This window comes from Chelonia mydas, chromosome 10 (assembly GCF_015237465.2).
Source record: "Chelonia mydas isolate rCheMyd1 chromosome 10, rCheMyd1.pri.v2, whole genome shotgun sequence".
In the NCBI taxonomy this organism is placed as follows: domain Eukaryota; kingdom Metazoa; phylum Chordata; order Testudines; family Cheloniidae; genus Chelonia; species Chelonia mydas.
Genome location: NC_051250.2, coordinates 6,487,540 through 6,511,936, shown reverse-complemented (window position 1 = coordinate 6,511,936; position 24,397 = coordinate 6,487,540). Strand labels below are relative to the sequence as shown.

Here is a 24,397-nt window from a genome sequence, read left to right as displayed (position 1 = left end):
ACCCCGACCCCTGTGAGGTTCACCCATCCCCAGTTAGAAGGAAGGTCGGAGCTCGCATGAAGATATGAAATTGGGCTCTAGTTTGCCCTTGAAGACCCTTTCCTACAAATCCCATCTGACCATTCGCCCCTTGTCCACTAATTCCAAGCAGGATGTCAAATCCTTTGTTCTTACCATGCTCTCCCATCAGTTGATGGAGCTTCTCAAAAGGAGCTGCATTCAAACTCACAGGGCTATTAACCATGGCCACAGGGGTGCTGCCACCTTCCTTCCCATTGGGTACCGGGGCAGAACTGGCTTTGCTAGCTGGAGAAGGCAAGATGGTTGGATAATTCATATTGCCATGGTTGGTGGTGAGCCCAGCGGTCAGTTTAATACTTGCAGAGGCACTGGAAGACTTGCATTTCACCTGGGGTCCTTCGACGTGGCAGTCGGCATGGTAAATGCTATGGACAGACTCTGAATCCACATGAGGAGGAGGGCTATGCAGGTTGGGGGATGGAGATGGAAGCATCAGTTGGCTCCCAGACTTCATGGCCTTCAGCTCCAGGTCACAGATCTCAGGGTTGGAGCGGAGCCCCCGAGGGCTCCCATTGCTGATGTGGTAGTGGTGGTGATGGTGGTGATGGTGGTGGATGAGGTGGTGGATGGAGGTGATGCGTTTTTTGCTTCTGCGGCTTTGCCCGCTGGGGGCGCTGTTGGGGGTGACCTTTTTCCGGCGCTTGCTCTGCCAGTTGTTGTACAGGCGTAACGTCCGCCGCTTTACCTTCCTGAAGATGTGGCAGATATATTTGAGGAGCTCATCGTAGCAGCTGCCCGGCTCCGAGAAGCTGGCGATTGTGCTGTCGTTGGAGAGGTAGCGGGCACGCTGCTCCTTCATCAGCTGGTTCTCCCGCTGCTTTGTTTCAGAAAACTGCGTTGCTATCACAACCAGGCACAAGTTAATCATGAAGAAAGAGCCCACCTGGGGAAGCCAAGAAGAGAGGGATCAGCAATTTTACCAAGAGGCACCCACCAAACCCACTCAATTGCCCCAGGGGAGTCACAAGATTTGCTGGGCTCATTTTAATATCAGGATTTGACCATCATGCTGAATACCCAGGACTGCTGTTGGAGAACCAAGTGCTGTATTAATTAATTTGCAGGTAAGCTCTTTTAAGCTATTTCAGGGGCAACGAGGGAGATCTTTACTTTTAAACACCCGGCCCTCAAACCCAAGACTGACATAGGTTATAGTGGGACTTGCAAAACAAAATTTAACCAAAGGACTGCCGAGAAGTACGCCATTTAATTAGCAAGCAGCTGGCCAACGTGCAGAGCGAAGTTCTGTAGTCTGTGTTTCACTCTCTCTCTTGTACTGGAACTGCCAATATTTCCTCTTTTCCTTTTAACTCACTTACCTATCGGCATGATGTACTCTGATGTCTGAGACACCAGCCAGGATTCAAACCCCCCATTTGGAGAGTCCTTTCAGGTTTAGCCCCTCGTGACAAAGAGTAAAGGTGCTCCAGCAGAGAAGCAGTTAATAAATGCCTGCCAACCCCATAGCTGATCCGAGCAGGGTCATAAAAGGAAAGGGGAAGCTGGTGCTAAGACAAAGGGAACGCCTACACTGAAGCTGTAATTTCCAGCTTGGATAGACATACCTGCGCTAGCTCTGACCAAGGCAGCACACTAAAAATACCGTATAGCTGCAGTGGTGCAGGCAGCGGGAAGGGCTAGCGGCCCCAGTACAATCCCGCCCAAAACCCCTTGGAATGTACTCAGGTGTCTAGCCCATCCTGCCGCTTGTGCCAAGGTGGCTACACTGCTATTTTTAGCGTGCTGACTCCATCAAAGCTAGTGCACCTACAGCTACCTGTGCTTGAAATTACACCTCCAGCTGCAGTGTAGGCATCACCCGCTCTCCTCCCAGCTGGCTGACGCTGGAAAGTCCTTGTGTCGTCGCTACCCAGAGTTTGAGTCGAGGTGGTCTGATTCAGAGGTTTGTCTCTCGAAATAAAGCAAGGCCTGAGGCAAGAGATGCGAAATAACCTGCAGAGTTGGGATCTTTATTGGCCCTTCCCCAGCCAGTGAGTCCGCTCACTGGCCTACCCCCACTCGGAGCTGTATATGCATATTCATCTACACTGGGCGTGGTTTTCACAGGTGCTCAGAGACACTGCCACGGGTGTGCTGAAATCAGTCCATTAACCAAAATGAAATCAGTAAATAAAAGCACCACTTGATGTCTGGTCTTTCTATGTACGTGTGTCCGAACAAAACATCCTACCGTCTGTGTTCGGACAGTAGCTAGGATGCAGACTAAGACCCTTCTCCAGTCCGGTGACTTACATTTCATGGTCAAGAACGAAGCTCTACTTGCTTTTTATTCAGGTCACATTGCCTGATGGGAACATAGTATCCCTCTAAGAGGAGGGAGACAGGGCTAGCCAAGGGTAGTGGCACTTAAAAGGGATTGTGAGGTTCTCCACAAGGACAGAACACAACTGACCCCCTCTCTTTGCTTTGCTGAAGGCCATGCTGGTGGATATGGTGTCATGCTGGCTTTGCCCCTTCTCTCCCTGCCCTTCCCTCTCATTTCCCTGGTTAGCACGCTGCAAAAGGTCAACCTCAGGGAAACATCCAGCATTCCTGTTCCGAGAACCAATGCACCGAGACTTAAAGTGACTCACATCAAGAGGTAGACTCAAGGTGCTGTTGCCCGTGTGCTGGGCTCAGCAGAAAATCTATGGCTTTAATCTGGGCCATTGTTCTATGCCTCCTCTGGAGAAATCACTGGGTTACTGATGTGCAGTGAAAATCTCCAGTCTTTAACTTCAGCCTGGGTGCTCTCTGGGAAGAACGAAGGGTGCCACCCTCGGCCCCAATTAGTCACCTTCTGGTTTTGCTGATGGGCTATGAACATGCAGAAATGTTCGAGGGAGTCCCGAATAGAAGCCCAGGTCTCCTGGTTCCCAGCCCTATGCACTAACCACTAGAGCACAGCAGCCTCAAAGCCAGTGCATGTAGTTCTGTAAGTGTTGGAAATTACACCTATAGCTGCTGTGTAGATGTCTCAGGCCATCTTGCCGGAGACATTTCTGCGAATAATCCGGCATCTGGGGTTCTACACAAGTAGTTCCTTTCTAATACAAACAAATTGCCTTCTGGAATGTCAAGGAGGCTAGGGAGTGGGAAGCAAGAGACGTGTGCTGCTTATTCTCGTTAGCAGTCCTGGCAACAAGGCACAACAGCCAGGAGAAGTCAAGGTTATAAGATCGAGACTCAGAGAGCGAGAGAGAGGGAGGGGAGGGGCCTATATGGTTTGACAAGCCGCAGCAATGCATCCTATACGTTGCTAGGCAGGACAAAGCTTTTTGTGGCATAATCTCCCACCCACAGCAGTAAAACCACCTTTATGACGACACCCAGGGTTTGCAGAGGGTCCTCGTGGCCGGAATGACATGCTGATGGGGTCATAATCACAACACCTGGCTCTTCTCCAGGAAAGGGCCCTTACACAACTTTACCAACGAGGGGCGGGGGACCGCGCGTGTCCAGTGAGTCATACTTACTATTATAAGCAATATAAAATATATAAAATTGTAAAAAGAATGCGCATCCATAACATAATACATGATGTCCACCCATCCTTCCAGGGTTATAACCTACGGGGAGAGAAAGAAGAGGAAAAAAGAACAAGTTACAATTAGGATCAGAGTTAATGTCAAACTTCTTGCGGACGCCTGTTACTTATCACTTTGCAGAGTCGGTCACTGTTCTCGCAGTAATTCTTTCCTCGCTGGCTTAGCATCACAGTAATAAGTGCTACACATGTGGCCAAGAGACTGGCCTAAGGTTTCAAAGGAATCAAGCATGATTCAAACTGATAAAACAACACAATGAAACAGCCGGAGCACTGGTTCAGAGCCAGCGCAAAGCAGAACTTACAGAAGGCCCTGCAGCAAAGCTACAGACGGGGACATGAAATCTACCTTGGTCTGTTGGTTCCGTTGCCCTTAAAGTGAGATGCTCCTGATTTTAAAGAGGTTCTATTTTTTTACCTCAGTTCTTTGCAATATCTACTCCAAAGCTTACTATTAAAATCACATTATTGTTGGCACCGTGGCAAACTGAACGAAAGAAAGTTACTTAAATTAAATGGTGAATCAATTACATCCTTGTGTTTTCAATCTCTTATTCCTTAGGAAAGGAGCTGAGGATTTAATTAACACTAAGCAGCCAGCGTTCAGAGCAAAGTAACAGTCGCTGCATCATCCAAGCTATTTATTTAATTAAAATGCAGCCGAACATTCATTCAACATTTCACGCCCTGTGCTGGATCTGATCCTGCCTTCTTTGCACAACCAATACACCTGTTTCTGAATTTACTGGCGGTAAACTAGAGCCAGGGCCAAATTCTGTCCTCGGTTACACACCAGCCTTTGGACTAGCTCCATTCGGACTTAGATGATATTCCTCCAGAGTTACACCACATTTGAAATGGGGTAACTGAGATCCTTGATGGCCCTACAGTTACTCTTGATTGACACTGGTGTGAATGAGATCAGAATCAGGCCTAATGTGCATATAGGCATATCTGCAGGTAGATTATAAAAGGACTCTGTGCAAAGTGCTGGTGACGGCCATTGAGAGAGAGTCAGTCTGACTTCTTCCACATTAGTTGGTATTGCATAAGTAGCCTTAAAGTGGGAGAATGGCATGTGCAAGGAATATAGGGTATGTCTACACTGCAATGTAAACCCAGGGCTCAAACTCAAGCTCAAGCCTAACCTGCCCTCTGTCTGCACACAAATCGCACTAACCCAGGGCTTGGACCCAGGATCTCAGGACACCAAAGGGATGAAGGTTTTGACCCTGAGTCAAGCCAGGGTTCAAACCCTATTGCTTTGCAGTGTAGACGCAGCCCCACTGGACTTGTGCTTTGGGAGCCCGTCAATCCTATGGGCCAACTTTCTTTGTCTTCTGGACAGTCAAGTTTTCCCATGCTGCACCACGAATAAAGGGCTAGAGTGGCCACATTTTGGGAGGGCGCAAGGAAATCTGGGATATTGGTGTTGGATTCAGGTCTGCGTACTGCAGTGTGGGTGCTGGAGTCCTGGGTTCGGGCCCAGGTTAGAAAATTCCTAACCTAGGTTTGACAATCAGTGTAGAAGCTCAAGCCCTGGGTTCGCTAACCCAGAGTCCGCTGACTTGAGGTCCACTAACCCTAAGCCTACATTGCAGTGTAGACATTCCCATTGATATGTACGTCCTTTCCTCCTTTGTTTTTCTAATGGAGCTGAAATAAACATGGGTCTTTGTTGTTTGATTTTATATGCAACAGCATAACCGTTAGTGTTCTCACAACACTGGTACCCATGATCACCCCAAACCTGGTAGAACAGAAAGTTTCCATCATCTTGCCCCATCACTTCACTGTCCCTTGGTTTACACATGTGCTGAAGGGAAGATAGTTTAAAGAGACAGAAAACTACACACACCTGATTCTCTTCTCACTTCAGTCACTGGAAGTCAAGAATAACTCTATCTGATTCAACTGTGTAAAACTGACATGACAGCAGGCTCAGGCTCTGAATCTGCTGTTTTCTGCCTTGTGTTGAATGTGGACGAAACATTTGCACAGAACAAAATTTCTTTCATCTGAGTCCCTGGCAGGCATGTGCCATGCCAGGCAGAGGATCGTCTCCAGCACTAATTGCTTGTTCTATTTCACAGGGAATCCAAGGAGCTTAAGTTGGCAGCCAGCATGGCAATACAGTAAAAGCTTTGTTATCCGGCATGTTGGGGGCATGGAGGGTGCTGGTTAGTCAAAAATTTCGGTTAACTAAGAGTTATACTTACCAATGGAGGGAGGGAGGTTCGATGCAGGAGGGGGCTTAGGGCTGAGGCACGGGAGGGGGTGCGTGGCGTGGGCTCTGGGAGGGAGTTTGGGTTTGGGAGGGGGCTGGGGCAGGGGTTGGGGCACTGGAGGGGTTTTGGGGTGCCGGATCCGGTCGGCTCTTTCCTCTGGCAGCTCCCCGCAAGTGGCGACATGTCCCTTGGCTCCTAGGCAGAGGCGCGGCCAGGCAGCTCTACGCGTTGTCTCCGCCCGCAGGCACCACCCCCACAGCTCCCACTGGCCGCGCTTCCTGGACAATGGGAGCTGTGGAGCCAGCACTCGGGGCCGGGCACGGGCAGTGCACGGAGCCCCCATGGTCGTTCCTCTGCCTAGGAGCAGTAGAACCATGTCGCTGTTTCCGGAGAGCCACATGGAGCCAAGCAGGGAGCCTGCCGGCCCTGTGCCAACCGGACTTTTAACAGCCCAGTCAGTGGTGCTGACAGGAGCCGCCAGGGTCCCTTTTCGACCAGGTGTTCCGGTCGAAAGCTGGACACCTGGCAACCCTATTGAAGATTTGTATTGGGAGATATCAGAAATGCTGGTTTCTAGAGCTTTTTGGTTGATAAAGTGCAAGAGAACACAGCTCTTAATGTATATCAAACTGCTGCCAGTTACCAAAGAAGGCAGGCTCCACTGTAGTGCTCAAGGTTTTATTTGATACCCTCTCTCCCTTCTTTCAATGAGTCTTTTGGAGTCACGCTGTAACAGCTGTGGTAACAGGTGTTCTATCCACTTGGTGATGAAAAATGAGCCCAGGGACCCAAACCATATTGGCTGTACCTCTTCACTGAATTGGATTTTGGCTGGCAAACCTCAAATCGAATGTAGTAAAATGATTAAACGGCAGAGGCATCTCAACGACGGCCACTCTGCGGTCAAGTGCTTGAGGCACTATGAAGTGCAGTGCCTGAGAAACAGCTTCAGGAACTCAGGAGCGTGCGTGGTGAGGGAGAACTGAATCTTTACATTAATCGCGGGGTTTTTTCTCGTGCATTACACATCATTTCCAGTTGCTGTCAATCGACGCACCAGATTTCTGCTGCAGCGGGCCGAGAACACTCACCCAGCTCCCAGAATATTCCAGGTGTAATTAGGACTCGCTTTGCTGAGCAGCTTGCAAAACAACGTGATGCAGACCGACAGGTGTGACTGGCTCCAGGTGGATTCATTCTTACAATGCACACACAATGTCAAATGCAGAAATACCCTTGGAAAGTTTATTCCTGAGGGATTTCTAAGGTGGCTGGAACCAGGAACCACTGGAAATCTCATCAGCAACCTTGGTCCTCACAAGATGCCCAGCTCCTTTTTCTAATCATACAGGTAGGGCAAAATCCACCAGGTGGATGCTTGTCTGAGCTGAAAGAAGCCTCTATACTTTTAGAGCCTCTCATTTACACTAAGGCCCCATTAGGCAACGCTGGCAGTGTAAAGGCTCAATGTGAGTTGAAATAGAATTTTTACCTGTTTTAATATAGGGAGAATCAGGCTCCGGGGCTTTTGTCCATCACTGGTTTAGATAAAATGAACTAAACAGGTTGATTCTTTGGAACAAACTGAGCTGTCCATAGTGAAATTCCAGAGTACACTGGTGTAAATCCAAATCCAGTAACTATTAACTTTCATGGGATTGCTCTGGATTGACGGTGCCCATTGGAGAACAGAATTTGATCCCTTATTTACGTCCCCAGACCAAAAACAGTTAGAGATTAGGTCAAGAATACTCTATATTGCTCATAAAAATCTGATTTCTTTTCAGCACTGTACTGCCTGTGACTCCCCCTTCGGGCACCCTGAATGTACTATCACCTACTCTATTAAATGGAAATTACTCCCCTCCCGCTTCCAGTCTCCTTTGTGATTAATCCAGTTGACACTAGCCCCATTTGTTCCTCCAAGCCCCTTTTAAATATCTTCCAAGGGCCCAAAGCACCTTTCCCAGTGCTTTGCAATTGTGTCAATCCGTGCTCAATAATTAAATTCGGTTCAAGTCAGAATCGTTCACAGACAGACGTATTAAACAGCCCCTCCAAAACGTACCAGTTCAAAGCCTCCCATAGATGCAACATGCAATTATTTATCAACAGAGATAAGGCAGCAAGAAACACGTTTCCTAATTCTGCTCTGATGAAAAAGATTTGTGCGAGATACGCAGCAAACCAAAAACGGCAGCTGGAGGGAAATAGCTGAAAGATTCAATTAAGATGATTGGCAAGCTAGTCTCGCAGGCCGCTGCCAATTGCAATAACATGCTGGAGATGGAGAGGGAAAGAAAAGTTCCCCTTAGCATCAGGAAGGGATTTGGTTTATGAAGATTGACCTTCCTGGGCAGAAAATGGAGCTGTCATCCTAGGCAGATGAAGGTCCTATAGGACAGACACTGGATTATCCATCCAACCTCCCTGCCCGCTTTTACCACTCCCTTAACACTCATATGTATGTTGTCAGCTTGGTGAGGGGTGGATTAAACCACCCAAATCCCAACAGAAGTGGGTGCTAAAACCCTGCATCTTGTCCCAGCAATTTACATGCCAGGGCCTGATTCTCTGCTCACATCAGTGCAAGGACTTGGTCCAAAGCTCGCTGGAGCTAACGGAAAGACACGCTTTGACTTCATTTACCTTTGCCTCAGGCCCTAAATCAGAAGTCACTCGATGGCATTATCCTGGTGCACAATGGGCGAGAGAGGAGAATCACAACAACGAAGTCTCTCTGGGCCTGATTCCACGGTGCTTGAGTCTGCACCAGCGGGGTATACATTTTAGTCCACACTAGCGTGTCACACAATAACTGGCCCATGTGGATCCTGCTGGCGTGCACTAAAAGCTCCCTAGTGTGCACTAATGTAGCCCAGTTGCAAACAGCCCTATGTTACCGTGCACTAGGGAAACTTTTAGTGGGTGCCACCAGGGTTCATATGGCCACTTAGCGCACGATATGCTAGCGTGGGTTAAAACGCGTACCCTTCTGGCGCGGAGTAACGCACTGCATACACAAGCCCTCCCTTAGGGCTCGTCTACACTAAAAATGTTCCGCGGGCACAGCCATACTGGTATAAACTATTCCGGCAAAGCCTCTCGTGGAGAGGCAGGTTATACCGACAGAAAGGAGGAGTTGGTGGTGCAGTTAAATCACCTCCTTGAACAACATAAGCTATACTGGCAAAAGGATTCTGTGTGTCTACACTAGGGTTTTTGCTAGGGGTTATGAGTTTTTCACACCCCTTGCTGACGTAGCTAGGCCAGAAAAACTTTGTAGTGAAGACAAAACCTCAGTTATCCTGGGACTGCTTCTCCTGCTATGTTTACACTGTTGTAATGCCATTGATTTATAGCAGTGTAAGTGGGAGCAGAATCAGGCCTTCTGTTCAAGTCAATCAGAATCAGCCTAAGACTTTAGACCTAAAGTCACAAGGGAGCTGTAGATTACAGCCAGTAGCTATTAACTCAGGCATCCTCCCTGTTCAATGGGAGACAGTTTACCTAGTTTTTTTCGGTCAGTCCCCAGATCACTTTAACTCTCTTTCTGGAATTATTTCTTACTGCGCGTCTACAAGTTTTCACCATAAAAGCATGGTCTCCAAGCTCTGCCAAAGTGTATGCAGAGACTTGGACACAGTCCAGCTCAAGGTCAGGTTTTTCTTCTCTTTAGTGTACTTTTTGAAAGAGGGAAAAAACCCAAACCCCATAGACTCCTTTAATTAGGAAAGTCAGTGTTACTTTTGAAACACTTAAGTCTTCTCAGTATATTATAAAGCACTAATGGTGAGTGCCAGATGGAGTGCTGCAAATAGAAATGAACCTTGAAGTCCTGCTAATCAATGGAGAAGTTTGCAAAAACTACCTTGTGAAGGGAAGCCTACAAGCTAAGTACTAAATGCACGACCTGCTAAATTCTGGCCCCATCCCTGGCACTAGACCTTAAACACTGGGAACCTCTGCTTTTGTAATCACTTGAACTAGCTTTACGTGTAGAGCTGTTCTTACTATGTTTGGCAGGAAAATGTTGCCTAATAGTTAGACCAAGCTCTGACACCTTAGTCAAGTCCCTTGCTTGTTCATTTCAAAAGTTTAGGACCTGATTCAGCAAAGCACTTAAGCATATGCTTGCCTTACCGAATCAGGGTCTAACATAGGATTGAATCCTAAACATTTGCAAAATGGTTTGAGATCCTTGCATGCCAGGATCATCTTAATTGATATATCAGTCAACATTTACATCTATATTCAAATATACACATTTCCACTCAGCCTTTCTAGCTGCTCAAGCTGGGTTCTTTTTGTGCAAGATGGAGACTATCTGCATCAAAATCCATTACGGTGATTAGACGGAGAGTCTGTGATCTGCTCTGTTTTTTACACTGCTTATCTCTCAGTTTTGCTGGCCCCACTAGGAGGATTTTATGAACCTTGTCAAGATGAGTTTCGATGATATCATAAACTGTTGGAGCTAATTAATTACCGCGGTGCTCTCAGTAAATTTACAAGGCCTTTAACATGCATTTTTGAAGGCCCTTTTTCTATGTATTTTGCCCTTTCATGGGCATATTGATTTGGCTAACAAGCTCTGAACAGTGAATAATGGAGTATTACTTTTCCGATGCAGCGTGCTTGGCAGCTAATCAAATCACAAACTATATTTTTCAAGTCCATTTCATAATTTTAATTATTTCCTCATGACACACGCTGTTAAGTAATCTCTACGGGCAGAAAAACAGCTTTTATTACTTTCTGAGTAATATCCTTTGAATAGGTATTCCTGCACTTTGAGGCTTGCCTTACTTTGCAAAGCATATTTAACCTTCTCGTTAAACTTGGGAGTCTTGCAGAGCGTCAATTTACTCTGAAAAGTGATTGCAAAAAAATCAGCATTGTGGAGCCTCATGTTCATTTTCTTTCAGTGGCTCTGGACGAAATTTGCTCCATTTACAAATAAAAGGATGCTGTCATTCTTTCCCCACCAATATCCCGCATTGCAAAGTCACACAGGCATCTGAAAGTTAAGCTGGGTTCTCTTTTTTCCCTCCTACAGCCAATGGAATCGTACCCCAAATAGACGCGTATTATATAATTGGACAGCTCAATAATACTCTTACCAGATCTCTAACACATTTAGTTGGGTCTAGGATTGGCGACAATATAGAAGATTGCACAAAATAGAAAGAACCCAGCTTGACTCTCAGATCCAATGCTGAGTTTTCAATGAGACGCAGTCCCCTTGTGGCAAAAAAAACCCCCTAAACCAAAACAAAAAACACAAACTGTCCCAGGAGTGGCCTGTTAGCAGCCTCTGTTCTAGCACAGGGTCCCAGGAATTCTTATCACTGGGACTGTCAGGAAGGACAGTAAAATGGTGCAGTGTTGTCACAAAGGAAATGTTAAAATCTTATTAGATACCCAGAAATGCTCAGAAGTGATTAAAAAGTAACTTTTTCCTGCCCTATGCGAAACACAGACCGCTTCTATGCTAAGTTTCAAACATCAGCCATTTTCCCCCATAGCCCTGTTCAAAGAAAGGCTCCCTTCTAGAGCTGGGTGATATGTTTCAACGAAACCTTTTTTCCAGTGAAAAATGCAAATTTGGTGACACCAAAATATTTAGCAAATTTAGGGGGAGAAAACCCCAAACTTTCAGAAAATTTGAAGCGTTTCATTTTGATTTTTTTCAAAACAAAATGCTTCTATTTTTTGATTCAAAATGGCCTTTCATTTCACTTTAAAAAATAAGAAAATGTTTAAAAATGCTCAAAACCGAAACAATGTTTTGTTTGACCTCAAACTTTTATTTTTTTAAACACAAAATTTCTAAAAAACCCTCATTTTTGGCTTTGACATGAAACAACAGATTTTTCAGAATGATCATTTAACCAAAAATCTCTCATTTGCCCAGCTGCTTTCCTGATCATCAACCTAATTCTGTGCCCAGTAACCATGCAGTCCTCCTGAGCTCAATGAGAATGCAAGCTTACACCAGAGGGCAGAATTTGGACCTAAATATTCAAAAGTTCCTGAAAGCTTATGAGCACCTCCCCCCACCTTCTCTTTCTTGATTCTACTCCAATGAGTGGCTCCCCACGGAAAAGGAGTTTCTAATTTCAAAGTGAACTCAGTTTAAAAGCAAAACTGGGAACTACTTCTCTGGAGAAAAAGAAAAATATTAACAGGCTGCCTTAGGGCCTGATTTGTAGCCAATTGCAGTCAATGGAAAGTCTCCCATTGACTTCAATGGGTACATTTGATCAAGCTTCCCTCTCACTCTTGGTCCCAGTGAGGATCAAAGTCTGCTATGTAGTGCCAGCTAACAGAGTCAGCCCTTAAGCTGTAGAGGCTTGTGCTTCTACTGTTGAAAGTCCTGAGTTTGATGCCTGCCGATGACCTTAGTGTTTGATGTATACAGACGTGGCTCCAGCAAACATGGTTCATACGCTGCAGGCTTTCTCTGATAAACAAGTGGTTATCAGGTCAATGTACCATGGTCTGAGTTAAGGACATATAAGTTAAGGACACACTCCCCTCCCCCCCCCCCCCGCAGTGAAGACAACCAACACCACTCCCTCCTTTCCATGTGGTTTCTACCACTAAGGGCAGGATTTTAGCCTGTACATTTTGATTTCAAAATAGCACACCCTGTCCCTTTAAAACAAATGCCCCTGACTCTCCCTTTGCCGTTGAACCTGACAGCAGCCATGGGCAGCAAGTCTGAGGACCTATCAACTTTGGTGGCAAGGAGCAGAAAATGATGCCTTTGAATGAACTTATCTAACCCCAACAGCAACTTCTGTAATGATGAGGATGTTATCTGACTGCCTATCCATTCTACGCTAAATAATGCAAAATCCTTATCTCCCAAGTATCACCAATTTTAGATGTATGCCGGCTATAACAACAAATCATATCTCGGTATATATTAATGAGGTTTGATTTACCATGATAATTATCCTTAGTCTTCATTGTTTTTGTAAAGTACTTTATGCACAGGGAATGTATTTAACTGAGAACCATAAACCAGTCTGAAAAGGTATCAAAGCTGAAAGGCAAAGCATTCACAGAGCAATTCCCTTACCAAGAAAAATGGAATCCAAGCCAATATGGAACCCACAGAAGATCCTCACTTTGACTACAGCTACACAGCAAAAACTGTGTACGCCACATGGGCTAGAATACTCCCCAAACTCTGAATTAACTCCTCCCCCACAATGCATGACAAGTGGGATGCCTGCAAAATTACTCTGATTACTGGTAGAGTCTAGTGCAGCCTTTATTACCTTCAAGGAAGGCAGTGCTCAAAACTCTGCACACCATGTCCTCAAGTGGAGCTCATCTGGCTGAAAATCATTAACACGGACTAGCATGAGGGACTTTTGGATCTTCTTGAGAATGGCTCTGGCAGCGTTTTATCAGAGTTGCTGCAGGTTTTGCTTTGAACGGGATGGGATGATGTTGGAAGTTTTTAAGAAGTTAGAGAAACATCTGTCAGGGATAGCCTAGGTATACTTAATCCTGCCTCAGCATCGGGGGAGCGGGGTGATGAACGAGATGACCTCTTGAGGTCCTTTCCAGCCTTCCATTTCTATGAGTCTATGTTGCTTCCACTCCAGCATAACTGGAAGGATCCCCAAGGAAGAGAATGTTTCTCAAGGAACTTTTGAAGTCAGCGTGTCTACCACGCAAGTTGGTTTCCCTTTGAGGTGGGCAGCAGGGGCCACTCAGATAAAGCTGGGACACTATATTAGAGCTGGGTGAAAGTTTTCGGTCAAAAAGTTTTGGCAAAAAATGCAGAAATCAAAATTGCAAATTTAAGTTGGTTTCACTAAATCATTTGTTTACCCTCCCCGCCCCCTCAAAAAAAAAAAAACAAAAAACCCTGAACATTTTGCTTCAACATTTTTGAAACGAAACGTTTTGATTTTTTGGTTTGAAATGACTTTCCTTTAATGATTTGAAACTTTCCTTTAATGTTATTTTAAAAATTCAGAACCATTTAAAATTGGTTGAAATCAGAACAATTCAATTTTGTGGAAATGAACCATTTTGTTCATCCCAAACCAATTTTTTCCCAACTTTTTGATTTACTGAAAAATGTGAAAAGTTTTGATTTTGTTCTGACCCAACAATTTTTTTTTTGACTTTTCAATGTTGCCAACAGACTGAAAATCCATTATTCGCCCGGCTGTACACTGCACAAAAACTTTTGCAATGATAGAGCAAGTGAACCCTCCTGCCCCCCAGCTTCAGCAAGTGTCTGAAGTCTGAACCCAGATCTGACTCAGAATTTTCTTGGCTGACCCATTTAACACACTGCCCCAAATACCCTGGATCCAAACCCAGTCAGATCCAGAGGTGTTTGCATTCCAGAGCTGCCCTGTGTCTCTTGGGCTTCCCATCAGAATTTATAGGAAGTGATATAAAGCATTAATAATTCTTTACATTTTAGTAACTCACAAAATGTCCCAGCTGCTTTCCAGACAAGCCAGAGGACACAGCTAACTTCTCCACTTGCAAACAGAGAGGGAATTTCAGAAGGTAGAATTCCACATATAACTTTCTGGCTCTGGAAAGAAGCTTTGGCTGTCTTTTGCTGTCACACTTGCTTGGGCACTATGCCAGCATGCTGGGACTGTACCTGAAGCAGCTAATTGCTCAGTGAGAAATGCAGGAGAAGGCACCAGCAGCTATGTAGTAGAGGAACACATCCTCATCAGCCCTCTGAAAAGGAGCAAAAGCCTCCCACTATATGGGCCTGACGCTGCTCTCACTCCACTCAGTGCCAAAACTCTCATTTGCTTCAAGCGAAACAGGATTGGGCAGTGTAAATGGCCTTATTTAACCCCTGCAGTTAACTCCCCTCCGTTCTGACAGGGGTTTATTAGGGTGCACTAAGGGAAGGTGGCCCCTTACACAATGGACTCAGGGAATGTTGCCTTAGGAGTCAGAGCAGGGAGTTGGGAGGCAGGACTTTCGGGTTCTATTCCTTGCTTTTCCACTGACTCGCAGCGGGTCTTGGGCTGGTTTACGAGCTGGTTTTTTAAAGGCGCGATGCTCTCGCAGCTTTCTGTGAATCCTACGGGAGCAGCAGGCGCTTGGAGACTCCCGTCATTCAACCGCGTTGTGCCTCAGTTTCCCCATGGGGATAATGATATCTGCCTTAAAGGGGCATTTGGTGACCCAGTTCACATCTGCAGGGTGCTCTGAGCTCTTCAGACGAAAGGCACAGCAGGAAGACTAAATAGCAGGAGTACATTCTTCCTTAGCACAAATGCCGTTTCCACTGAAAATCTACTTCCTCCTGCCTGTGTATTTCATTCAGAGAAATCTCCTCCACACAGGAATGAATGAAGGGCAGCTGGCATCACATTCCCCCCTCCAAATCTGCTCCCTCTTATAACATGTTTTCCTGAGCAGGGCGATATTTATTGGGTGCTTTTATCACGTTCACCTTCCTTGCTGTAACCTGGCTGGCTGCAGTAGGACCAGCGGCAGGCAGAAGCTCTCCACTGCCTAGGCGGGTGATCAAGATAACACACACAACTCTCGTGGTCGCTGACAGCTCCTTCAATACCACTCAGTATTTCAGGCATTTTTCTCTGAGAAGGTGATTCTGCGTTTCCTTTCTTGGGCATTCTTGTCATGCTGCTCGCTTGCCAAGCCTCTCTTGCACACTATCGGGTTTTTTTCAGTGACAGCAGAAGTGTACATAACAGCCTCCACAGAGAATTCCCTCACTGGAGCCTTCTGATGAAGGCCCAGATGTGTGCTGCTTATCCGACTTGATTAACTCTTCTTCTTGGAGAAACGGTGCATGAAAAGCGATATGCCCTTGTGTCTGAGATGGGCCTGAAACCAAAACGCTCCCGAAGTTTAAGATATGCACCCCAATCTCACAGCCTGACTAACTTCCATACGGCCTTCCAACCGTAAAAGCCCCTAAATGGTATGTAAACATCTCCCAGGACTGAAATGCAGCCACCTCTGGGGTGGAACACATCACGTAAGAGGGGCACAGAGAAAGTCACAAACAACAGCGAGAGAGTGGCCTCCCAATGCCCTTCCTTAACTGCTTAGACAGAACACTCCCTTCCTGTGTTGAACTAAATCCCTACAATGATACTTGAAAAATTTACCTTTTCAAGTTTCATCAGAGATTCAAGGAAATATTGAAACAGATTGTCCCCTACATTTCTTCATCAGTTCCTACTCAGAACTGATGTCATGGTCACCCCAACAACTGCCTGTAAAATGTTGCCCAGAGTATACCTTCTGTCAGAAGGATCCATTGTGGGCCCTGCCCTTCGTAGCTTGAGATGGAAAATGAAATGATACAAACAAAGCAGCCTGAATCATCTCTCCTCTCCCTGCACAATATCTCATAGCAACACTCCGGCTCCCTTGACATAGCCGGCTTTTATTTAGCTTAGGCCCTGCAGTAGTGTAATTTCTGGTGTAGATGGTGGCAGTGTTTTGATGTCCTGCAAAACAGGATCTGTAATTCAGATTACATTAGACTTTGCTGAGGTGGGTAATTCATCATTTGTAGTACGACAATACCCATAATTACAACTCTTACTGTTGCTACTGAAATTCATGTGCAATAAAGGGATCTTAATATCATGCCAAACCTCACAGTTAATTTAGGTTCCATCTCCTTTCATTTATTCGGTAGTAAGATAATTAGATCACATAATGCGCCATTGAACGTGCCTTCGTAACAAATACATACATGAATTAGCCTATTACACAACAAATGAAGGGAATCAAAACATGAATAATTTGTAGGATTACATAAGGAATTATTATCCTCGCATACACATGGATGCAGCCATAGTCCTTATGTCTTTCGTGAATTTATTATCAGCACGGTCTTGCGTCTCCTTGCTGAAGTTCCTTGGGCCCAGATTTTTAACGGCGTTTAGGCTTGCTCCCCTCCATGTTGCAAAGTCTGACCTGACCGATTTAGGAGCTTAAGGATCATTTTCTAAAATTGCTTTAGGCACTGGGACCTAGATCCTCAAAGGGATTCAGCAGCCTAACCTCCACTGCAGTGAGGTGCCTCAACACCTTTTGGTAACTAGGCATTGGGAGCCTACATCCCACTGACTTTCCATGGTATGTCTACCCGGCACACTCCTGATGGGTGCATGCAGACAACGTACACTGCACGCCCCCCTAGCATGGGTATGAATAATGTGCCAGCGATGCCCCTCTGCCATGTACATTGGCCAAACCGGACAGCCTCTACGCAAAAGAATAAATGGACATAAATCTGACATCAGGAATCATAACATTCAAAAACCGGTAGGAGAACACTTCAGTCTCTCAATAACAGACGTAAAAGTGGCAATTCTTCAACAACAAAATCTTCCCAAACAGACTCCAACGTGAAGCTGCAGAACTGGAATTAATTTGCAAACTGGATACCATCAGATTAGGCCTGAACAGAGTCTGGGAATGATTGGGTCATTACAAAACCTAAACTTAATTTCCCCAATACTAATTTCTCCCTACTGTTACTCACACCTTCTGGTCAACTGTCTGTAATGGGCCACCCTCTTACCACTTCAAAAGTTATTTTTCCTCCCTTGGTATCCTGCTGTTAATTGATTTATCTTGTTAGACTGACCTCACGCTTGGTAAGGCAACCCACATCCTTTCACGTATTTATAACTGCTCCTGTATTTCCACTCCATGCATCTGATGAAGTAGGTTCTAGCCCACGAAAGCTTATGCCCAAATAAATTTGTTAGTTTCTAAGGTGCCGCAAGGACTCCTCGTTATTAGTGCAGACAGTGAGGCTCTGACTCGGTGAGTGAAGACACACCTGAACCCTGTGGGTATACACCCTATGTGGCACTCTACATCCCCAAGCAGCGTCTCCCACGTTTACGCTGCATTTTTAGCAGTGTAGTGTCCTGCTGCCTCCCTGCTGCTGGAGCCTTTCCCTGCCACAGGGAAAGGCTCCAGCAGGAAGGAAGCAGCGGGGAAAGGTTCCCGCAGCACCTTTCCCGCTGCCTCCCCCCTGCCAGAGCATTTCACTGGCACATGTAGCCACACGCCACAGCGTGGATGCAGCTGGCTTTTCACTGCAGCACGTAGCTGCACATACCCTACACGCCGCTGCCAGTGGTAGACATGCAGCAGACGTCGCCGAGAGACTTGGGGCACATCAACGCTTTGAGGTGTGTGTGCGGGGGGGCGATTCCCAGCTCCAGGAGACAAACCGGCAGGTAGCTCTGCTGGAGCTAGCGCAGTGAAAACAGAGAGTAGCCACAGCCGTGCAAACAGCAGGAGGGGTTAGCGGCACCGAGTTTGTACCGAGGGTCCCAGACAGATACATACTTGGAGTGGTTAGCCCCTCCCTCTGCCGCTACCTTCTCCTATACTAAGTGCCTAAGTCATTTTTGGAAACGAGCCTAAGTCAGCTTGGCATTGCACTCGGAGTGGAGCAACACCAACATACTGTTAAAAACGCAGAGCTTACTTACTGATCCGCCTGGGATGCTGACCTTGCTTTCATATTGTTACACAGGCTTTCCAAAACCTTCAAAGCATGCATAGCTAGCTCTTGGCTACCTTATGCAACGCCGGCACCTCTAGCACAGAGCAGAGCAGCTTTCGAACACCACTATACTACAAACCAGCGTAGGGTGAAGGATGAAGAATACAGGATCCAACTGAGTCTTCAGACTGGCATGATCCCAATTGGAATTGGGCCAGACCTCAGGGTCACCTCTCCACTCTCACTGTTGCAAAAAGCATAGTTATTGGCCAGAAGTGAGCAGGACCTTGGATCTGTCTCATCCAAAAGATAACACATCCGGTGGCAGTATGCCTGCTACACAGTATACTGGGACAATGATCGGGAAGTGCATGGCCTTCTAAAACCATCAACCCTACCTCCTGCAGCCCTCAGGACCTTCCTTGGAGGTCTAACCCGGGCCATCCTGATTAGCTGATGAAATCTAATGAGAATTTAATGGTCTCTGCTTTCCAGCAATTGTTTTGATTGAGTACCTAACAACTCAGATAATACTTAATATTATCCATATTCTCATAGCCCTGTTAAGCAGTCACCTCAACTCCCAAGTTCATCTTTGCCCACGAAGTAACTTTGTTTTCTATTTCTAAAAGCTCAAAATTAAGGCACTAAATGGAAAAATATATAAGAAGAGAGTTGGCTGGGGATAGTATTCTGATGGCCAAAGCAGCAATCCTGAAACCAAACACAAACCTCCCGGTATTTGAAAGCAGGACGTCACAATGATCTACACACCCAATATCAGCCTTCTGTCTTCCCAGAGGAATCAATTCAAGTCGTGGGAGTATTGTGCTCTAGGGATACGTTTTCTTCCTGGGGTGAATTCTACACATTTCATCTGGGCTAGAGTTTGCCCCAGAGACAAAGTGAAATGAATAACTTGTTTCCCAGGAGCCTAGAAAGCAGCATTGCCTCCTCAACACACATTTGACCATTTTTAACTGCCCAGGCATGGGACTTCTGCAGTGAATCGGCCTTTACCCTTTTTCTGTAACCATACCACCCGCCCAGAGACCGGAGGCCCTAAGAGATCACTTGTGCCATATCAATCAGGCTCTGATAAAATGCTTAGCCACCTGTTGGAAAAGGAGGATGCCAAATGGGACAGTGCATTGATGGATACATTCTTATTTTTAATTTCCCCTTTCTTCCATGCACCACGCAGCACCAATCAGGAATATGAGAAGTCACAGAGAGGCTGCTCCTATTTTGACACATTAATGCCAGGCGGGTACCAATGCATTTTTAATAGTGGATGCCTGGGACTCGTCTAAACCTGTTTGGATGCATTTTAGAGCAATAGATAGCAGCAGTAACATAACTCAGGATATGCCACTGGGACAGCACTTGAAAGCAAACAAAATATGCACATCGGGCTATCTTCCTTGGGAGCTGGGCTTCTTAGAACGCGGAGGGAATAGAAGAAAATTTAGAAAAGAAAATCACACCAATTACAAATGCCAACAGGTAATTATTAGTAATTAACATAATTAAAAGGAAGAAAAAACTAGCGGCAGAAGCTGAAGAGCACTGATGATGGGAACTAACGACCATACCATTAGGGCATTCCTGCATATCGGAAAGTGAAAGAACCAGATCATGTGAGAAAAGAAAGCACAAACTTTGCAACAAAGTTCACCTATTAATGAGTATCTGGGTCAATCCTTCACCCCGCCAGCCTTACCTTTTCCCTACTATTCCTTCTCTCTCTTTGCTTCTCCCCCTCTTCTTACTACTCTCCAATTTAACCTTCGCTTATGTAATTCACCAAACTACAAAGCAGCGGCTAAAAACAATTGCATGTCACACCCGTCTTCATTGCAGGTCTTACTGCAACAAACTCACCCCTTCAGCTACACATATGTATTATTTACCACACTGCACAGCCATGTAAGATATATGCCAAAATGCTACTCACAGTGAAGGGGAACAAAACATGGCAGTAAAAGTCCTCAAAAGGGGAAGAGCAGAAGCTGTGAAGACGTCACTGCTACAACTCTGGCTTAGGGCTCTGGAGACTTTCAAAGGACAGACAGCACAGAAACTGCTTTCTAGGTAAGTTTTTGCTAGGAAAAAGGGCGTGTTAGCTCATGCTCGCCAATGTGCGGAAACTAACACTAGGTCAAATCCCAGTGAAGAGAAGACCTGCTAGCTTTGTTGTGGGTTAGCAGGTCAAGTCAAAAACTATGGGGGAGTTTGGGGTTCACCTTGACCTGCTAACGTGTGAAAACTACAAACTAGGATTTTACTTTGTGTTGGTTACCACGTTAGCTAACACAAGATAAGCACACACCATTTTTCCTAGGGAAGACAAGGCCACTATGATAAGCTGATCAGATGATTTCTGCCTGGTAATCTACTTAGACATCACTGCTGTTGGGATCGGAAGTGACTCCTCCTTTGAGCTGATCTACACACAAAGCTGCACCAGTTTAACTAAAGGTTCAGTTCAGTTAAAGTGGTGTAATTTTGTGCATGTGTAATGCACTCACAAGTGTGTGTTCAAAGTCTGCTTGTGTGTTGATGCACAGAGAAGAAGAGTTGCTACAGACCCTCAAATTGTAGCAAGCTCATGTTTTTAGCTCTGGAGGTCCCTGGTACAATCCTGGCCAGGCCAGCCAGAAGGCACATGTCACAGATGGAGTTGCATACTTTGGTTTAAACCAGACTTGCCTCAGTTCAGCTTGCACATGTAAGCCAAGTTTACACTGATGTACTCTGTCCACACACAAAGTTGCACCACTTTAGTTACAGCAGTGCAACTTGTGTGTAGAAAAACCATGTTCCTTCCATACCTCTTACATAGGGAACAGCTTCAGCCAGACTCTTCTTACCTTATTCCCTAGGTGGGCTGGTCTTCACAGAAACTCACACCAAAGAACTAACCTATTTCTTGTTTCAGAATAAATGTATATTATAGTTTGATATTCCTAAATCAAAACAGAACACTCATTTTGGAAAAAACAATGCCATTCACGGATGCGCACCGAAATAACACAAGGTGGGAATTAAAAGTTAAAGTTGATGTGTAGACTATCCCTAAGCCACAATGGCCTCCTGACCATAAACTTTACTATCTATTGTTCTTGACCTCAGGGAAAGGTGCACCAAGGACTTGATTATCTGTTACATTACACCTTGGGTAGCCATTTAAACATCTATGGTAAATATAACACACTCCCATTCTGACCTGATTGCACTTTGCACTGGTGTAAACGACTGCACAAGGAGCACATCTAAATATACAGCTTTTCTAGCTTTTAAGGCTAGAGAAGACCATTTAGATCATCCCATCTGACCACCTGTATAATACAGGCCAGAGAGTTTAACCCAGTAATACTTAAATAAAGCCCATATCTTGTGGTTGAGCTTGAGCATATTTTTTTTAGAAAGATGTTCAATCTTGATTTAAAGGCTTCAAGTGATGGAGAATCCACCACATCCCCTTGGTAAGTTGTTCCAATGGTTAACGGCCTTAACTATTACAGATGTGTCCTATTTCTAGCCTGAATTTATTGAGTTTCAGTTTGCAGCCACTCAACCTTGTTATGCCTCTGTCTGCTAGAGGAAAAACCCTTCTACTATCAGAAATCTTCACTCCCTTTTCTAAAATGTATTGAAAAATGTCATAGTTTGCCTCTCTCCAAACAGCACGGAGTTTATTCTTTGGTTCATTTACCTGACACGTCCCATCTATTTACAAGTTTCATTCTATTGCAGGCATATTCCTTTTTCAACTAACATCTGTCAAAACCCCTTCAAGCAACATGGGAAAAAACAAGACAAAGCAAACAGTTGCAAAATCCTACCTGAAAAATAGCTATCCAGGCATAGCCAATGTTATCAAAATTAATAGCTCCATTGTGCGGGTTTACATCCCCTGCCTTGCATACGTTGTAATATTGGTTCCAGTTTATGCAAGCGCTCCTGTTGCTGAAATCTGGGTTATACAAATTTTGGTTGTAGGAGTCCATGCTCAAGGTGCACTCCACCCTGTACTCCTTCCTGTTTGGGATATTGGAGCATTTCTGCATGCCGTTATCCCGATGGGACGAGCAGATGAATGGATTCTCCTCCCCTTCCGGCTGGTAATACGGCTGCCGTAAAGTAAAGTTGTATGTCCTAACGGGAAAAAAGCAGATGAGAGAGAGAGTCAGTGTCTTATACCATAATTTGTTTCATCAGAAGGAGATGCCGTGGCCTGGTAGATGCTGATTTTGACACGGCATTTAGAATTGCTTTTCTCCTCAGACTCCCGAAGTAGGTTAAAACAAGGTATGGATGGATCACAGGGAAAGAGTGGCAGAACCTCACCTAAAAAAAAATCTGAGTGGACAGGAGTTAAGAGTGTTATTCTAAACCAGCGGTCTTGGGACTGTAGTGAATACAGTGAGGAAAGGGAGTGTAAGCCTAGGGTTAGTAGAACTCTAGTTAGCAGACCCTGTTAACCTAGGGTTTGAGTGTCTACACATATTTGTAAGCCCAGGTTAGGAATTGTTGAACCCTGCGTCCCAACCTGGGGTTCCAGTGTCTACACTGCATTCTGCGAGCCCGAGTCCAACCACTCATATTCCAGACTTCCTAGCGCCCTCCCAAAATGTGGCCGCTCTAGCCCTTTGTCCACAGTGCAATATGGCTAAACTTGACTGTCCACCAAATTGACTTTCCAGAGAACAAAGAAAGTCGGCCCATAGGATTGTGGGATACTTTTGGCAGACTCCCAGAGTGCCAGTTCAATGGGGTTGCATCAACATTGCAAAGCAATACGGCTTGAACCCTGGGTCCTGGCTTGATCCTGGGACCAAGCCCTGGTTTAACATGATTTGTGTGTAGATGAAAGCAGGGTTTGGCTTGAGCCTGAGTTTGAACCCTGGGCTTACACTGCAGTGTGGACGTACTCTCTAACTCCAGACGATGGAAAAAAGTGTCTAGGGCTGAGTCATTTCTTGGAATAGCAGAAACCGACTGACAGACCAGGACAACAACACCGTAATGATGGAGGAAAGAATGAACCCCCCCCCCCCAAAATGCTTACAAGCATTTCCAAATTCTCAAATGTGTATAGGCTCAATCCTGCTCCTACTGAAATCAGTGGGACCCTTGCCACAGACATCATCAGGAGTAGCATCAGGGGGACAAGACGACAAACAGCATTCCTGGGACGGAGGGCTAATTGATCCCGGAATCATCTCTCTGGGGAAAGGCTCAAATTCTTATTGCCTGCAGCGTTTAAAGGCAGAATGGCCAAAGCACTGGAGAACGTACTCCGGAAGTGTGGGTGAACTAGAAGACCGAATAAGTCTTCTCCATCCCTAGTTTTTTATGACTGGATTTTATTAGATACCCATAGTGCATCGGACCTTGCACACTGACAGTCTGCCTTTTAATATTGGATCACAGTAGGAGTCCATTGGCAAATATGGATGACTAATAGATGGAGAACTCTAAGGGTCTGCTCTGAAGACCTGAGGAGTGGGCAGGGCCTCAAGTCTTGCTTACAATAGGAAACTGAATAGCCTGAGATTTCTATCTCAGCCACTCCGTGCCCAACCGCCCACAGACACAGAGTTTTTCTTTGTAATTAGACAGACACTGGACACCAATTACATCCAGATTTCTTAACTCCTCCTTTCTATGAACCCAGACAATAACCAGGTCTCCACAATGGTCTTCTTTGGAGCTGTCTTCCTGTTCATTCTCTGTTCTATTCACTGGCTGCCCTGATGGATGCTCAGATTTTAGTGACTGTCCCAATGGCCTGCGAAATCCCCCAAAAGTCTGAATTTAATGCTCAAAGTTTGAGGTTAGGAAACAGTTATGCCTAGTGCCTTTCATCCAGCCCTCATCTTTCAAACACTTCCATGCTTATTAAAGTGCAGAAGTCAGTAATTAACTGAGAAAGATGTAGGATAACAGGGATTAAACAGTGTACAGCTCTTCCTCAGCAACGGCCTCTTACAGAGTGTCAGTTCTGGGATCCTG

General features: G+C 45.5%; 1 protein-coding gene across 2 annotated transcripts in view; it reads right to left on the bottom strand.

Moving 5' to 3' along the window:
• The window catches only part of CACNA1H (calcium voltage-gated channel subunit alpha1 H), a 480,369-nt gene that overhangs the window by 132,419 nt on the left and 323,553 nt on the right, over positions 1-24,397 (bottom strand). For both annotated transcript variants that reach the window (XM_037911163.2, XM_043523932.1), the window contains exons 7-9: positions 22,225-22,537; positions 3,558-3,650; positions 175-964 (exon numbers count right to left, since the gene is read on the bottom strand). In XM_037911163.2, coding sequence (XP_037767091.2) covers positions 175-964; positions 3,558-3,650; positions 22,225-22,537 — 1,196 coding nt within the window. The remainder of the gene's footprint in view (positions 1-174; positions 965-3,557; positions 3,651-22,224; positions 22,538-24,397) is intronic.